General features: G+C 40.8%; 1 protein-coding gene across 3 annotated transcripts in view; it reads left to right on the top strand.

Moving 5' to 3' along the window:
- The first annotated feature begins 7,820 nt into the window (after positions 1-7,820).
- Positions 7,821-19,450, top strand: part of mtss1lb (MTSS I-BAR domain containing 2b) — a 105,620-nt gene continuing 93,990 nt past the window's right edge. For all 3 annotated transcript variants that reach the window (XM_050049967.1, XM_050049972.1, XM_050049960.1), the window contains exon 1: positions 7,821-8,395. In XM_050049967.1, the coding sequence (XP_049905924.1) occupies positions 8,309-8,395 (87 nt within the window). In that variant the 5' untranslated portion in view covers positions 7,821-8,308. The remainder of the gene's footprint in view (positions 8,396-19,450) is intronic.

Raw genomic sequence — 19,450 nt, 5'->3', positions numbered from 1 at the left:
CAACCTCCAAATCCTGACTCTCAGCTTCCCTACATAAAGGGCACATCACTTTCAGCGCTGGCACTGAATGTTGGTACTGGAAGTAAACCATGAGGGGCAGTTCCTAAAGAAACATTTTGAGAGTGCACTGTGTGCATGTTGTGTCCACCTCCTGTATCACCATGACAGATGATTCAAAATTATTTATTTATTCTTTATTTTTATGTGTTATCCAACTGTGAAACCAAAGTTGTGACTATTCAGTTACCAGTAGAAGTACATGCCTTTATTTAACATATCCAATCTGCTTTCTGTAATTTTATTGCTGATAAATGCTACAGTAGCAAGGGTCACTGCTGGTTTTAGATCCTCTTTGACCAAAAACAAAACAAAAAATCCTCCTTAGCTGACTTAGAAAGAACTTCCCGCTGATGATAAATCAGCATCTCACCCAATGACACCCACCCACGTTCACATTTTGCCAAATACTGTTGTGTTGAGAACTGCTCACATCTGCTTTCAGTCGGCAACATCAGTTGCTCAAGTTCTGCTGCTGCTTCCTCTCAAAAGAAATGTATCGTCAGCAGATTTCACGGTCAGCTGACATCTGACCCCTGACCCCACCCAGGGACATGGGTCTGAGTCCACCACAACACAGAGCTGGAAGCTGCTTTCACTCCAAAATTCATTGAGTCATGACATGAATTCTAAAAATATATAGACACTACAGAAGAAGTACATCTGTGATTTTTCTAAAGATCTAATGCTTTGATTATATCAACAATGTAGAATAAAACAGACATTCACTTTTAATTATTGTGTCTTGACATTACATTTTCAAATTCAAAGTCTCAGTTTCAAGATTCAATCTCAGCTATATTATTCATGAAGATAATATAAATTGAGACTGGATTTGGTGTAGGTTTTAAACCCTGTGAGCTTGTGACAATAATATTCTAAGTAATTTCCACTCTAAGCAAAATTATGTGAGGTGACTGCAGTCAGTGGTTCAAATGAGAGGTAGGCTGAAGCTTCCTCTGTGCTGGATGTGTGTCTCTTTTAATTTCACATTCATCGCTTAAAACAGAAACATGTTCATGCTACGCTGACTCCATATAGGCTCAGCTTTGTCATATGTGATTCACATCTTGCATGCTAACTCTTTTTAGGGCATGTATAAATGCCACTTTAAAACCCACTGACTCATCCTCTGCACAATTTTACCACAAGCATTTCAAACACAATACATTTTAAGGCACAGTGAAAAATATTCCCCTTTTCTCAATTTATTTCTCATACTTCACTGCCTGTGATAAGACCTTCAGTTTAACTGTCAGCAGGTGCATAGCTTCCAGATTATCTGCTCACAAAGATAGTAGCAGGCAAATGTTTTGAGACCAAAAATGATTAAAATGTTGAAAACAAACATCCACACTGTACGCCCTGACAATGGTTATGAGACTGAAAGTTTGTCTCTAAAACATTAAAAGAGTGCACATGGTGTATTGGATTCAAACAGCACCAATAAGCTGACTGATCAATTGAAAGAAAAGTCAGCATTGAGAGTGTGAGTGGACTGAATTATAAACTGCAGTAGGACCAACATTACAGCCTCCTAAAGGAATAAATGAGAACGTCTGTCTCATCTCAGCTGTTCTATTAAACATTTCCACTGTTTCCAATCTGTTTCTACAAACAAAAGACATCCTGATGGACACTAATGTTAGAGGCTGTTTGCTTTAGGTGTTGTGCCAGGCATGTGACACTATGTAGCATGTTATAATATCTCAGTCAACTGTTTTATACAACTGATTTGCATTCATATTATAAACCATAAATTTACAATCTTGCAGGTTCCCTAAAGGCAAGGCTGAAAAACAATTCATGAATGGTTTATAATACATTAACATATGTGGGTGTACATGGATATCAGGACACATTAAATGTTTATTGATGTATTTGTTAACAACGGTAACTCCTCTTATGAAGCAAATAATTGAGAAATATGTCCTCTTATTTTATATGAATATGGAATATTATGTTTTTATTATTTATACTAATATATTGTATTTAATATAATAATTTTAACCGTTATAGTGAACCATGTAGTTCTTATTAAAATATTGTTTTTTATTGATAAAGTATTTATTTATTAAAAAATACTACTTCTTCACCCATGAAAACTGAACAAACTCCATCCGATGATGAAGGCCATTAGATAGGGCTGAAAGCTCCAGAAGGAACGTAATAAGTGGACCCTGACATAAGAGTTTAAAACAGAGTGAAGTAAAACCGTGTTCCATGGCTGAAGGTGTCTGGTATTATCTAACATTTCATTATATTAAGACGATCATTAAAAACTTCTTCTTTACTTTTTATAAGTGGTACCACTGTTGTAAACTGTATGTATGAGGACAGGGAACTTGACAGGCTTAGCAACATTAAATTAAGGGAGGTGGTCATCACTATGATATCCAAAAAGAGTTGGCTTCAGTGCTCTTCTGCAGCAGGAAAACAGCAGGAATTCCATATATGTTAATGCCACTTTTTTTATTGTTAATATTAGTTGTGTGAGGGTGGCCTCTGTGCTTTTAATCTGTGCTGCACTTTGATAGTCTGCAACCCTTTCAAAGTTCATTTCACACTAACTGCAAGACCTAACTTGGTGTCCAGGTTTGTGTTATTACTGCTACTAGCTGCAATTTGTCTCTGGGATTCTATGAGTCATGTCGGCTGGCTAGTGTCACACTGTGTCCTAACTGGTTGCAATACAAGAAAGCATCAGCAACTAAATCATTGCATTGTTTTCTACTGGACTGTCCTAACTGTCCACAAGTGGCACAGCGTGACACAACGCGATGCAGCACGCCATTATGAGCTTAATTTTTGTTTCACACCTTGTTTCTATTTTTACTCCTGTTGCTTGCATTGAAAGCGCCACAATGGAGGAGGAGTGGCTGATTCACATCTTTGAAATGAGGATTTAGCTATATACCTCCTCATTGCTCAGCAGAGCTTGCTAGCAAGCTAGCTTCTTTTACAAATTGAAGATGGTGGTATGATACAGTTTGGTAGCTACAACAATGATATCTGTACGTTACCTGTGATGTGAATATGAATAATAAAGAAGCGCATACTCACCCATATTTTCAGTAGTTACTCTGAGACCGCAGCTGCTAGGTAAGTGGTATGTTTACATGACGTTACGGAATTCCATAAGTAATGGATCTAGTGTGGACAGAGAGCATCCAATGTAACATGATGCGACACTAAAGTCAGACGCTTGTTTATTGTAAGGACAAGCTGTGAGAGTGTGGTATGTGAGAACATACATGTCAGTTTCCACTCGTTTCATGCTCATCAGTTCATCAGTCTTTTTAAAATAAACTTACTCTTTAACAGAAAATGTGCAGTTTCTGCTCCTTAGTGTTTATTACAATTGTTTGTTATGTCACATGACATACAACATTATGTAGTTAAACTCAATGTTGACTTTTGTTTTCACATGGGACACAAACAGTGGCATCCTTGGTGAAAGTCTTGTGTTTGACCACGCACTTTCACTCTTTATTCTCCCTCAGGTGCTTGGATGTCAAAGGGTGCCACAGGGTGTCAGGTTCAGACACAGAGGGCCACTGAACAAGTGTCAGTATTTGATGAGTTCGGAGTGTGAAGGCCCTGAACATTTTTTTGTTGTTTTTCTCCTATGTTACAATATTTTTTTTTTTAATCTTGTATGTTTGGACACTTATCCATGACAGTGCCTACAACAAAATGGAAAATTGGTGGCATTTTGGGGGGACAATTGGTAGATTTTAAGGTCCAATGGCAAGAGGATAACAGGTGAGAAAACTTCATCAGGATTTTCTTTGTATGAAGGGAGCCAGAAGGGACAGTCTGGCCCTCCAGTAGCTGTGTGTGAGACATCTTTAAATAGAAAGCAGGTCCATAGTTAGGAATGCAGTAAAACCTTGTCAAATTGATTTAACCTGGCTGGAATGTGTCACTTTACCATACCCAGCTGTTAATACACCCACTCTGTTTTCATGACTCTTTGAAGTATGTTTTCAGGAAAGGCCTCGTGGGAGATAATGAGAGCCAAAGGAGGATTTTGTTGCGACTGAGCACGTGCTCCTCAGTTTTCTGCCAAGTACAGGGGGACTGGTAAATCTGCTGGGTGTTACGGTGTCCGGAGAGTGTGTGAACGATGTGTATGCAGGACACATTTGAACACACAGGAAGGGTTAGGCTAAGACAAGAAAAGCACTGGCTATGTGATATCTGTTACATCCTTCCCTCTGTCAAGGTCACCAAAGAGGACCATGGTAGCCACATGAATGCTCGCAAACATATATAGTGCACATATGGTATTTGTACACACACACACAAACACACACACTGGAGATGCTCACATGGGCGTGTCCTCTCTTGTATCCATATGAGGTCTCTCTCAGGATGCTGAAATTTGGCATGAGCTTTGAGCTGAGCATGTGTGTGTGTGTGTGTGTGTGTGTGTGTGTGTGTGTGTGTGTATGTGTGTGTGTATTCCTGAGATCCTGTCTACACATAACACAGTGTGTCATGCCTGTCATTTGCTCTCTGGATACAAGGAGTCCAAAAAGGTAATAAATGTCCCAGTTTTTTAGGAATATTTAAAAAAAAATCAGATTTCCAGGTTGGAACGCATATTTTGAATTCTTCGATGTATTTTGAGGGGAGTTAATCACCTCTTGGCTTCCTTCAGCTTGACACTAAGGCCAATAAAAATGTAATATTAAAACACTGTGTTCTGAAATCATCATGTGGTTATCATGTGACAATAACATCTTACTGCATGAAACCACTCCAAGAAAAGGATCCCATTACAACTATCTATTCCTGTCTGATTTCCCAGCACTTCTTTCTGACATGATTCATCTGTGGTCACAGGAATATCCAGGGCACTGTGACCTTTGACCTTTGAACCATGATTCAGGTTGCTTACAGTATCATGTTACTTAAACACTTTAAGTTATGAATGTATGAACAGAACTGGATACAGCGTTGGAGGCTGGCCCTATTTATGCCTGTAGAAGATCCTCAGTGGCGCAAGAGGCCAAAAATGTTCAACTTCCTGTGTGTAACAGAGCAGGCTCACTAGACAAGTGGCAAACTTCCGGTTTACCACTCAGCTAACATGATTTCATCATTTGGCTCTTCTAGACTTTCAAAAGTCGGACTGAATTTATGGAACAAATGCTGTTAACGCAACAAGTCACTTTGCAGGGGTTGTGATCAACCTGGTCTCACTCTGAAGTTGTCAATAACCGGCGCTTGGGCAGTGACTTCCAGCATCAGATGCTGACAAATAAAGCCGTCCGTTCATGTCGGCATGATACCCAGCTGGTCCCCATCATAGTTTAACAGTGCCCGACAGCATTGGGGGGGAACGCAGCGGGACAAGAAGAAAAGTTAAGGCGGCAAAAGTCTGAGTAGGGTGAGCAGGAGGGGTGGTATACGGGAACAACCACTGACTTTCACCTGAGAAACTGGTGCTTACTTCCTGTAAGATTGTAAAGCCAAACCATGTTCTTTTTTCCTAAACCCAACCACGAGCGTGTGCTGGCAAAATGTAACCATGTGAGTTTGTTGTTGAAGGAAAAAAGACGTCAATTTACGGTGTTGTACCCACATTGTGCATTTATTTTGAAAAAGACTGTGTGCAAACTGCATTTCCTGTGAAAACAAAAATGTATTTTGAAAAAGACAATGCATGTAACAGGCAGAACTTGACATGGCGTCTCAGAACGTCATCAACCAACGTACCTTGCATGTTGTATCTGGACGTGGAAAGTCCATGACCAAATGTCGATATGTGATGAGGTCGGAGTGAGAATGTGTTGTTGTGATGCTATGAAAATGCACCCACCAATTTACAGACATCTTTCCCAATTTCAGTCTATGTGAAAAAGTCTTTTTGGGCCACATGGCATCATGTGATGGACCCATAGACTGTATAAAAATAAGGATGGACCTGGAAAATGTACTTACAGTTTGGCCGCTACATCTCACTTCCTGATGGCTTGCTCTACTGTACTTTTTGCATACAAACAAAATGTACCAATTTTTTTCCTCCAGATTTATGCAGATGTGTATTTCCTATTCTTGTCTTTTCTTAGTTTCACCTAAAGTGAATATAACTATGATGTTTAGGAGCTTTGTTCATGTCAAGGAATGACACTCAAAGGCAGTCCCAGGATTTCTACCCATGCAAAAACTGCCTCGGGAAACATGTCTGGAATTAGTTGTTGCTTTAACAGAATTACACAAACTGTCTGCACTACAGACCAGTATTTTTTTCCAACAGCAATCATCATTATTTTTATAATAATGATGTCTCAAATGACAATGTGTAAATTTGAAAGGACTCCCCTCTGCTATACAGAGCGAGTTTCAGCTCACTGTATATGTGCAGGTTTGAGTTTAGTACGTCGCAGGTCATGTGACGTAACTGTTTTATATTAGAAACATCTTGTCTGTTGAATCCACTCAGTGGAACGTCAACATTGTGCAGTCCTCCAAACACAACTTCTGCCAGAACCCTTTTTGCATTAGAGGGGATTTAGGAGCAGTTAGCTTTCTTCTCATATTGATACAGGAAATAGTGAAAATAGCTGACATGAGCTAATAGCTATCTCACAAGAAATAACTTACCACAGCAGTTGCAAGACTTTTGTGCTTCTACTGTAGTTTTGACGAAACCAAGGACACATGCACATCCCTTCAGATGGTGAAAGCTTGATTCCATGGAGGGGAGTCATGCAGAGACAGTTGCTTTCCAGTATTTGCAACAACAGCTTCCACAGCAAAGCAACCAAAAAAAGGTAGACGGACTTATCAAAGAGAAAGTCTAAAGAGAGTCTGACAATTAGCAAAACAAAACATCTTAATATCGGCAAAGTGTTTCGGAGGTGGAAAAAAAATGTTGCTAATACAGCCATGACTCCCCACCAGATCAGCAAAGTACTGTTGCTGCCGTTATACAGGTTAGACCTGGCACTTCTGGACACCAGCCCACTGACCTGGCAATAGGGGGTTCACCCGAGCTGACTTTAAGCCGCTACAGCTGCTAAGTGAAGCTCCGGAGCTGCTGCCCGCTCTCCTCCTGGAGAAGCAGTGAACAGCGGCAGGGAGTGAGGCGAGGGGACCGTGGGGTGCCTAGCTAGCTAATTCTTGTGTCATTTGTGGTCTGAGAAACAGGGAGAGAGTGGGGCAAGGAGAGGCTGAGCGAATGCGGTGCTTGCAACCCTGCAATGAAATAAGATTACATAGGATGAGATTTGTGAAGTTGTCATCAACGCCAGAAATTCCAGTCTCTCTAGTTTATCATGTTGCTTTCCACCTGGCTGTCGTACTTTTATTGAGCTAATTTTCCATATCAACAAGCCAAATGGATAATAGGAAATCAGCCCCGCTACATTTTTAAAGAAGGATCATATAATAGCATTCTCAAATAACAGTCCTGATAGGTCATTGAAAGGTTATGAAGGTAATATTTAAAATCATGAATCAGGGGTCATCAGGACACATTCCTACACACATGCACACACTCTTCTGGTAGCTAAATGTATTTGACATTTACCCCTGCTAAATTTTTACTGGTGGTCTACGGTGTGTGTGTGTGTGTGTGTGTATGTGTGCCTGTGTGTGCGTGTGGCCATGTGACAGGCCGTCCAGAGTGGTCCAGCCTCCTTTTTTTGACTCCTTTGCAGTTGCATGGATCATATTACTGGCTGCTCTCCCCGCACCGCTGAGCCCACCACCTCTGCACCAATCACAGCCTGCCTTTACCTACGCGCACATGCATGCACGAACGCACAGACACAGACCCTGACATATACACACACACGAACGGCGATCCACCGCTCCGGTTCTCCGCTGCCTTCACATGCGTCCCCACCGACTCCGCGTAGCGCTGGCTGCGCCAAGATGAGCGGTCGTCCCGGTACCATCTGAACGTCTCACCGCCTGACTGACCCAGAGCCGGGGAGAGAGAGAGACAGACAGAGACCGAGAAAGAGAGAGAGACCATCTTTCCTCTCTCACAACCCATCTCCCTTTCGCTTGGAAGAGACCGCAGCGCAAGCCATTTCTTTCGGCATCTTTTCCTTTTTTTCTTCATCTCCCTCCTCCTCCTGTTCTTGCTGCATCCCTCCCTTACTGTCGGTCTCCCGGTTTGAAGGAGAAACCGGAGAGCCCGGTCGTGATTTTGTGGAAATACATTTTGCATTTTTTTTTCCTGCTGAGTGTTGGTAGCGCGCAGTTGGTGCGCGCTTGCAAATTCCGGTGAATGGTGGATTTGGCAAACATGGAGACCGTGGAGAAGGAATGCGGGGCCCTCGGGGGTCTATTCCAGGCGATTGTCAACGACATGAAGGTAAATAAAAGCTTGCTTTTACTATTCACTGGATCTGTGCTCGTGGTTAAACACATGTGCCTCCTTCCTGAGAATAGACAGCCTTATCATATTGAAGCTGCTGTCTGGGTGTCAAATAGAATATCTGGACACACACCTCGACTAATGAACTGACTGTGGCTGTAGGCATTTAATATTGAGATCGAGAGTGATTCCACCGTTTTACTGACAGTGATGCGGCGGTTGTTGGTGCGAAACCCGACCCCCTCCTCCTCCTCTGTCCCCAGAATATTGCCTGCGCATGTAAACGTCAATGCATCCGTTATCGGACATGCTTGACGTGATGCTCACCCCCGTTTCCCCTGCAAAAACAGCAGTGCCACACTCACAGAACAGTTAGTCTGCTGTTTTCACAAAGGTTTATCAATGCGCATGGCACATTTTGCAATGAGACGCACATCATTTGTATTGTGTGTCAATTTGGATAGCCTGCATATAAGAGCGCTTTGGCTCTAAGGGTAGCTCAGTGTAAGTAGCCGTTGCCTAAATTAACCAGGAACTCCATTCACCTCGGTGGGTTTATGGGGCACATTAGAGAGGCCTCTAAAATGGAATCAGTTTTTGTGTCCGATAATAGACCCATACGCCGGTGAGGCAACAGCTTTGACACATTCCGTTACACACACATGTGGACCTGGGTGCGTAATTACATGAGATGCTTCATCATCATCACCGTCGTGCAGCCTCTGTATGAGAAACCATAGGCTACAGACATGACTGCTGCATATTCAGCCTTTCGTTCTCGCCTTTTGCAGTGGTTACTGTGCGTCTCCATGAGAGTGCAGCGTCATTGATTTTCTGTCAGGCTGATCTGGCAGGAAAACATGAAGGCGTGAGAAGCCGCGCAGCCGTCAGACACTCAGCCTCCCTGCCTTTCTGTCTGTCTGTCTGTCTGTTCCATCGGTCTGTCTGTCAGTCTGTGGTTCTGCAGCTTGATGGCTCCAGCATGGCATTAACAGCAACCACTGCCAGGCTTTAATGGTTCAGTACCCACCCATGCTAAATGCACTGATCCACTCGTGCTGCTGTAAGATGCTTTGGATGAAAGCGTCCATCAAATGCTCCATGATACAGTCTCTGTCAATATGTCTGCCGGTCAGACGCCCATGCAGCTCCGCATGCTTCTCTGTCTGCTTGTCATTCCATGTCTTCCCTCACTCTTTGTCTCTCCCATTCTAAATATCAAAGACAATGCTGTTCTCCTACCAACTCTGCGCATTTTATTACCAAGCATATGACCCCAAATGGTAGAGGTCATGGCCAGCGCTTCACTCTTATTGTGCCACAAGGAGAGATTATTGGCTTTCTGTTATCCATTAACACATGATGTGGGAGTAGCAGAAAGAGATATACAAGTCTGATCCTGGATATAAAGTCAATACTAATCCAACACATAATACATGCATCAAAGTGTATTTATATAAAAATAAATGTATACACTAATTTCAGTTCAGTTCAATTCAGCGTAGCATGTCACATCTGATCACACAAGTGCATACTGAAATGATTGATTAAAGATATCAGAGTTAATGTGGGCAATGTAAAGGGGCATTCCAGTGATTCATCATTTTGCCTCCATAAAGTTTTGGGACTGACTAAAGCATGATTTTAAAAGAAGAATGGTTAAAAATTGAGGCAGCAGAAGCCAAGATGATTGACTCTTCGTCCCTAATGGGGGTCCAGCTCCAGAAACACTGGATCCTACATTTCCCATCATGCACCCAATAACATCTTCTGTTAGACCATCCCTGCCTGTTAATGCACTCATCTTTTAGACTCTACCACCCCAGTTTGTATTTCAGACTTTGTGTTCAAAATGTTAAGTCTACAAGCGCAAGCCAAGATAATTATTATTATATAACATTAATCATATGTCCAAACTTTAGAAAGAGTCTTCTGCAGTCACAGAGGACATTATACAACTGTTTTTACAGGCTGAATAATACTGTTTAAAAGTAACTAAGGGTGTTTTGTTTGATTGATTTGTACTGTGCCTGAGCACGATTTCCCATCCACCCCACCGCCGCTCACCTTGCATATTGCCAGTGGAGTCTACTTTTGCATTATGCCTACTTTTTTTTATATTTTGGTGACAATGTCAAGGACAACCCTCTTGCCCGTCTTCCTGCTTTATCACTTATGACTGTGGTGCAGTTCAAAAGGTTGAGATCGGCACATGCTGTGTGTATATGCAGATTTCAGAGACCGGTGGCATTGCTTTTAAAAATCCACCTGCCAACTGATACTCACGTTAAATAGAAGTCAACTTTAATGTATTGGTATATTTGATTTTCGCACCTGATATGAACCATACCCGAGTACACATTATGTACACAAGACTGCCTTTTCAATTGGACCTGGAAATGGATCAAAGTACTGTGCCCGGGTATGGTGCACACTGTTCACAGTAATCAATCAAACTGGACTTTGTGTTCAAGTGTGATTGGATCAGGACCTCCTAAGTAATCCCAGTGTGTGCACTGAGCCTTTAAGGTCAGATAGGTCAAGTGTATATTCAGAGTAATCAGATGCAGGATTAACCATCATAGTGTTTGTATTTTAGCATATCAGAATCAAATGTTGGGTATTAATCAACTTTATAACAAGATGCACGAGAGCACAGGTCAGATAAAATAAGGCATATAAGGAGGTATGCAAAGAATTAAAGAGTTCAGTTCTAACAGGTCTCACTGTGTTATGAGCAGTATGTTTGACACTTTTCGAGTCTCACTATTATTATGCTCTGTTAAAAACTGACAGATCACTATATGTTGGGTGCAAGTGCACCTTTCACTTTTTTTGGATTAAGGATTTCTGTCATTTGATAATTATTACATTTAAGCTATTACTATCTATTGTTAATACCAAGTACTCAGGTTGTCTGTGTAAAGTGAAGAAACTAGAGCTAAAATTTGATTAATTGCTATGCTGATGAACAGAAAATTAATCAGCATCTATTTTGATGATCAGTTAATCCTTAAAGTATTTTTTCAAGCAAAAATGCCAAACCTTCATTAGTTCCAGAATCTTAATTGTTTTTTTTGGGATTTGCTGTTTTGCTTTGTGTTATGTGATAGTAAACTAAATATGTTTGGGTTTTATCCATTGGTGAGACGGAGCAAACAACTTTATGATATCAACTTAGGCTCTGGACAGTTGTGAAGGAAATTGTTTTCTGACAAACTAAAAAAACATTAAAATGACTAAATGAAGTCTAAATGAATGGCAGGTTCTGTAACATGGGCGTCACGCTTATTGACTACACTGCCTGGACTGTAGACATGGCAGTGATGACAATATTTCACATTGATTATCCTGTGATGAAGCATTAGCAGTCCCAGCTACACAGGCCATTCATTTGTACTTTGGAGGAGATTCTTCTGAGAGCTGTATAATGGGATGCACCAACCATGCAGATCATAAATCAAGGCAGTTTTAAGGGTTCCTGCTAATGGAAAATCGTTATTCTGCCAAATACAACCATTTTGAGATGATAACAGACTTGTAAATATGTTCTGCCCTCTGAAAACCATTCAGGTTGGTTGCATAGCAACATCAGCACCTATGACACAGCATCTGTACTGGCTGCTTTACAGAGTACAGGATTGGTACAAAGTGAGAGGTATCGTGGTAATGTTGTTTCAGCATTTTTTTTTATTGGGCCAATAAGTAATGTCTCAATTGCTTCTTGTCAAATAACCCCATAACCAACAAAAATGGTTTATTCTTGGCAGAGGTAGTGTTTTAGATGGATTTTGAATGGAGACACTGCCGAACTGCCCCCTGGGCAACAATGCAGCATGTTGTCACATTGTATTTTAAAGAAAGCTGTGGTTTCAGATGACACTTTGACTTTCCTAGAATTAGCATTGTCATTGCCAGGCCTTCTCAAAATAATGCTGCTCCCTTAGATTCAATTCATAGGCAAGAACATAAAGAACAATATCAGCAAAGCTTCAATACTGACATCACATTTATAATAAATATTTAGTTTAATTACATGTATTTATATTTATCTTTCTTGTAGTTCTCCTGTTCTCTCAGGCACTGATGCTCACACCCAAACAATACAGAATATAATTGGGGATTTGGTGGTCAAGGACTGCCACCTCAATGGCATCTCCCTGCCTCCCCTTCTCCTACACTGTCTCTGTCTTCATCTATTATTCATTTGGTTTCTAATGGATCTCTTGTTTATGTTATCCAGCTCACTCTGATATATATGGGTCACTACAACCTGAAGTGTCCAATCCCCAAGGAGGCGCTGAATGAATGTCAGTGAGTGGATGAGAATCATTGAGTCATCAGCCCTCAAACTCCCTTTGACTCAACAGGAAACAATGTGGCTTTAATCAATGTTTACAGCTCAACAAAGAAGAAGCCATTTGTCAGAAGAAACAAATGGATTAATAGTTTTTTCTTTACTGGTTCTCGGAAACAGGGTGGTTTTGACAGCTTTGGTTATTGAGTGGATGCAAGACTTGAGCAATAACACAGTAACTGCAGAGGAGACATCTTTGAAATCCCAATGCACGCTTTCTGCCCCAACTGTCCCAAAAGATCCACGTTCAAATGCACTATGTACGCATGAAGGCCACAGAGGGATGCAGAACATGTGGAGTTGCTCGGTTGCTGTACCAATGACAAATTTGTATTTGTATGTAAATATGTAATATATGCATTTAATGCAAATTAGTAGTAACACTGACATTTTCGACATTCAGTTTATATGCGAGGAGTTGATGGCCTTGGAAAGCAAAGTAAAGCTGGAACAATTTCTTGAGTAATTGATAAGTCGATTGACAGAAAATTCATTGGCAACTTTCTTGATAACTGATTAATCATTTTGTCTAGGCTTGGGTGGGATCATGATATGTCAGGGTATTTAGAAATCCTGAAGGTGTGATTTTTTTTAAAAATGTCAAAAATACAGACACTGTTTTTAGCAAACTTATACGAAGATGCTGTATTGGTGATGTATTGTAGAGCACAGCACATGCCCCCAGAAGTCAGTTGGTGGAACAGGCAGCTGAACTGAGAAAGATGCCGACTGTTAGTGGTGGGGATAACACATACTGTACGGAAGATGCGGCCAGGCAGCAATGGCTAAGAGAGACAGAGGGTAAAAACAGCATGTAGGGCCAGCAGGTTTTGACATTTATCTCAGTGAAGTAAGGGTTTATTTTGACCAAACCAGAAATGGTGATGGTTGGAACAGTGGACTAACTATTTAGATGACTAACAAGACAAACTAAAGATGATTTTTTTGTTTTACAATGAGTTAACAATGCAGTTAGGCCAGTCTTGGTTTGGGGATAGAAAATAACTTAAATTCAGAAGGTGTGTAGTTTAATAAGGAAAATTGATTTAAGAATGTTTATTTTGTTTATTTATTAGACTGAAAAGGCTTAGAGAGCTTGTGGAATGTAACACCATAGGCACTGCACACAGATACTGTCATATGCAGTACACCCCGGTAAAATGTCAGGAAGGTATGAAGGTATGAAAAAATAGATACCGCCCAAGCCTGCTATGTTTGTGTCTAAAGCCCTGTTAAGACCTGGTATTAATATGCGTTTTGAGTGATCCAATCACAAGTGGACAGCCGACACACATCGCTGTTAACACCTGTGCTTATCGTGCATCTCCAACTGACCACTTGTGTTCAGATTATTTTACATTTTATTACAGTTATTACATCCTCACTTTTGCTAGCTGCTCTGTATTCGGTCAGTGCAGCTGGAGACATTGCTGTCACCAGAATTCAACATGTCTCTTTTCATAGTGCAAAACAATGGATGGTAACACAAAACGAGGGTTGCAACGGTATGAGATTTTTACAGTACGATAACCGTCTCAGAAAATACCACTGTTTCATAGTATTACAGAATTTATATTATTATAAGTCAGAATGACGCTTAAAGGAATGAAAATGGAGGGGCTGTTTTTGGTTGAACAAACATTTTATGAGTATAGCTGAAACTTGAAGCTATTTTGTTTATGAAAGTATGTGTAAGAAGTCTCCCCTGTGAAAATAACTACAGTAAATGAGAGATTCTCCTTCCAGTTGCATTTTTTTCCAGTATCATAGATAACCAAATGTACACATAACCGTCAACTTTTATATCACAGTATACCTTAAAACTGGTATATCGCTGCAACCCTACGCAACACTTCATTCAACTCAACATAAAATGGGTAAGCTATAGAGCATTAGTGCGCTGTCACCAAAAAAAACACCACGTCCTGCACTGATTATGTGGTCCTTGTCGGGGACGCATCAGGACACATTAGTGTTTACACTACAAAAGATATGTGGTCCAGTGCGTCCCGGACTTGTTTAAACTTGTAATTAGCACTGTCCACTTGTCATTGGATCCCCCAAAACATACATTAATATGAGATCTAAACAGGGCCTTCCTTATTACTTTCATTGTGTCCTTTTTTGTGTGGCCTAACCTATCTCAAAAGACAGTTCCAGTGATTTAGCATTCCACATATTTCTTCCTGTCAAAACCATTGCACATATGTTACCCACAATGCAACTTGATGGCCAACAGTTTCTAGATTTCGGTGTGTAGTGGCTAGTGTAGCCTTGAGCTACCCCAGTAGAGACAAGGAGCTACTGAGGTCTGGTAACTCCATACCCCCAGATTTATTTTCATGTTTAAAGCTGTAGTCTTCAGCGATAACTGATGCTGACTGTCGGTGATGTCACTTGAGGCAATCTGACAGATTTGTGCAGCCTCCTCTGAGGATACAAAGACACCTGGATTTTAGAAGATCCAGCAGTATTATTAATAAACTCTAATACTGAGACAGTTTTGCCATTTAAGTTGCAGGTTCAACCAGCTAGTGCAACATCCTTGAAGCATGCAGCTGGAGTTGTACCTTTGCCTTCAGTTTGTGGACAGCCTCTGTAGCCAGTGTGCCTTCCTGCCATCCCAACTTCATTATACTGTTTCATCTTTAGTAGGCCTAATTGACCTGATACTGTACTCGGTGGTTTTAGGTGTCATGCAGGCTCAGGTTTACGACATGAGCCAAGCTAAATTCTGCTCTCTGCCAGTGTCAGCAGGTTGAATTCATGCTGTTTAGAAAGCACTTTTTCTTCCTCTTTCCCCATCATCTTCCTCTTCCTCGTCCTGCTCCTCCCAGGGTCCTCCCTTCCTCTTTCTCTCCTCAGCAGATCCACCACCCAGAGCAGAGTCACTCCTTGTGTGTCAGCTTTATGTATTTGCATGATGTATGCAAAAGGCCTCTTTTGTGTTGCATAGTCCGGATAATTGTCAAATAATGATTTACAGTAAGAGTTGTCAACAAAGCATCAGTCATGAAGTTAAGAGTTGTGTGGTCGTGGTCGTACTTCCTTCTGTTTTTAAAAATGAGGATGTCCTCCATTGGAAATACCCATTTCAGTATGAAACCTTCCCATATGCTCATAGAGTAAATTATGTGTATCTGTGTGTGTGTGTGTGTGTGTGTGTGTGTGCATAAGAGCATTATGTTGTCGTCTACCAATGTGTATCCCTGGAGGCTATGTCTCGAAACTTTCTAGTGAATTACCACACACCCAGGCACACACACAGGTCACAGAGAGGTAATATGATGAGACACAGAGGTCATGTTCACGGTCAGCTGGCTATATGGACCAGTGATCACTGGGTACATGTAATATTTTGTTGACAGTCACAGTAGGATAGAATAAAGAAGGATATGATTTAATGCTCCTTTAAGAAACAGGAGTGAAAGGTTCTTAAAGGCTTTTTAGTCTGTTCTCACCATGGTAGTCATGTACTTTCATCTGCATATTATTGCATTTATGCTTTAGCCTTTACTTGTTGTGTAAAATATCAAAAAAGGGATGTGGTTTATAGATACACATAGAATATACCGTGCTTGGTCTAAGATGTTAAAAGCTCCAGCATCACTCTTATTTTTCATGTTAGTGTGTTAGTGTTTTGAGAAAGTAGAAGACCAGAAATGTGTTTTTAAACTTCCATATATCGAACCTCATCAGTATTAACCTTAAAAATCTAATACAAACACATGCAAATCTGTTCTATTGCATTTAAGTAGTAAACTTATAAGCCCACTTATATACTCAAATATTCAGCCACAGATTTGTACATGCAGCATCAGTTTTAAATCTGAATCACAAGTTATATTTAGCTGATCATATGTAGTAATAATACAGCTGTTACTGCATTTAAAGGCTTTTAAGAAACAGGTACACTTGTGCATGGTTACTCTACTACAGATATTTTAACCATGCGTACACTTGTATTTGTACAGAGTATATGTCTTCCTCCATATTGTAGTATGAAGAATATTCTTGCAGTCATTATGCCTTGAAATTGTGCTTAATGTTATGCTATACATGTCATTATCGTAAATTGAATCCATTTGAATTTGTAGATTGTTGTTGGTCAGGAGTTTTAAAGATCCTATTTTTAGCTCTGAGAACTTGTGATTTCATATTTATGGTCTCGATAAATGACTAAATTAAAATGATTTAGTTGCAGCCCTAGTTTCAAAATGAGAAGCATGAGAATAGTGTCAGCAGACTGAGAGGATTGCCCAAAACTAAAAAGATTCAAACTAAATACTTCTGCTTCAAAACGAGGCTCCTTTTATCATCAGTTGTGCAGAGATGCCTCCTCAAAGTCCTCAGCTCAGTTATAGTGGGAACCAGGAAGAGTGTGGGACTTGTGTTGGTTAGACACATCTGCTTTGCTTATATGTTCTGGCTCTGACCATACTTCACATAAAGCATACACACACACACTCACATGCATGTGGGTTCGTGTTCCTACAGCTATGCAACAGTGCTTTCATGAAGGTGGCTGCTCTGTGGCGCAACCATAGACTGTATAAAATGGGCGCAACTTGTGCTAAATGGTGGGGTGTCCTGGTAATGAGTGGTTAAGACTGCTACCATATGCCTGGAAAGATGCTGCTTCGATTCCAGCAGGGGACCTTTGTTGCATGTCATACCCCTCTACAGCCCATCATTCCCTGCCAAAAATGCATTTACATACAGTATATATTCAGACCACAAACCCACTGGCAGCTCTCTTTAAGCTCTCTTAAAGCTTTCTTTAGGGCTGGATAAACTCCAATAGACATGAACACAGCATGTGGTTCTGTATTACTTCTTCAGGTGTCTGCATAGGCAGATGTGTTCACACATGAATAGTTGGCAGATGGCCATTGTGCACAGTCTGCCTTAAATTTTAGGATGCATGTGAGCGTGATTGGTTGATTGTCTTTATGTGTTAGCCGTATGATTGACCGGCTGCTTGGCTAGGGTGTACCCCACCTCTCATCCAATGTCAGTTGGCATTGGCTCCGGCCCCCAGCGACCCTGTGAAGGGCGGATGGATTAAGTGATTAGATTTTGGTGGTCAAAGGTCACTGTGACCTTACAAAACATGTTTTTGGCCATTACCAGGTGGCAGTCTCGGAGGCTGAAAAATGAAGCCAACACAGAAATGCCAAAAACGACAGTTCTTTAAACGTCCACTTGAAGCTAGCTCCAGAAGCCAGTCAATCCCCACAGACCCCCATGTTAAGATGCCCAACTTTACAGCAGAAATAAACATATTTAAAATGGTTTTGGTTTCTATAGCTAGTTTTCCCCTCCGTGACAACTGTACGGGTGAATTTTTATATAAATCACCTATTTACATTTTTTAAAGTCTTGAAGTTATGCATACTTAAGGGTGGGCCACTTTGAGTGACAGGCTGTCTGCCAATAATGTCCTTGGTCTCAGTCAGAGTGACCCTGCACTCCTTCACAGTTCAATCTCTCACCCAAATGCAGTCACTTCTGGCTCCAAAACACCAACATGGCAACAGCTGTAATGCTAACTCAAGGTTTCAAAATTCCACAAACCAACGGCTGATGTCACAGTAGCTACATCCATTATTTTTACAGTCTATGGTCATTACTTGAGTTCTAATTATGACAACATTTCAGACAAATATCTAATAAGATAAAATGAAGTGGAGACATTGAAAATCCCAAGGGTCATGGGTCAGTTTCACTGTGACATCATATTGTTCTGCAAAAATAATTTTCTGGCTATTTTGCATCGTCATATCTCAGGAACGGAAGGAGAGACATTTGTTCGGATACTGAATTGGTGACACTAATCTTGGGTGTCCACCTGTGTGCTGACTGTATAGATCTTCTGTGCTGCTGCGTTGAAGATGTGTGTGAAGCATCCATGTTTTAGAATTTGTAGCTTCTTTGTAGCAACATATAAAGAATTGTCTACTGTTATGGCTACATATGAGTCTGTACAGACATGGACGGTCCCAGGGCCTCCACTAGGGTTTGGTGTTGGTGTTGTTTATGTTCTTTTGTTTCAGAGTGCCGGTGGCTTGATTGGTCGTGGTGATTGGAGGCAGCTGGCCACTGTCTTCAGCCCTTTAAAACCTGCCCTCCTGGGAACTTGGTGCTTCTTCTTTTCCCCCCTGGTACCATGCTGCGTTGATTGCATTTACTTGAGTCTTTGTATAGTTTAGTTTGCATTATCTTGAGTTGACCTGGCAGAGTGTTTTCTTGCCAGTTTCTTCTGTTTAATGGAGTAATACTTGGTCATTTTGTTTATTCTTGATTTTTTGTTAAAATAAATTACTTATTTTTATGTAACTCCCCATGTGTTTCCTTATTTGTGATGGTAGCCAGACCATAACAATCGTAACTGCAACTTGACTGGTTAGTGGAGCCATACAAATGTGAAGCAGTAATTCTAGTTCCTTAAAATATGATTGAAACAACTAATCAATTAATTGTTGCCAGTTAATTTTCAAGTTGATTAATCAGCTAATCGTTTCACCTCTACATAGGATCGCCATCTTGGGGTTACTCTTATTTTTCCCTGCAGTTGCAAAACACATCCAAAATATGAAGCTGCTACCATGCCTCTTAGGGATGGTAATATCAGGGTGATGATTGGCCATTCACACCTTGAAGGTCATATTTTGTCTCAACATAACAATGCGTAA

This window comes from Epinephelus moara, chromosome 1 (genome assembly GCF_006386435.1).
Source record: "Epinephelus moara isolate mb chromosome 1, YSFRI_EMoa_1.0, whole genome shotgun sequence".
Classification (NCBI taxonomy): domain Eukaryota; kingdom Metazoa; phylum Chordata; class Actinopteri; order Perciformes; family Serranidae; genus Epinephelus; species Epinephelus moara.
Note: the sequence above shows the minus strand (reverse complement) of the source record. Positions and strands in the feature narration are given on the sequence as shown.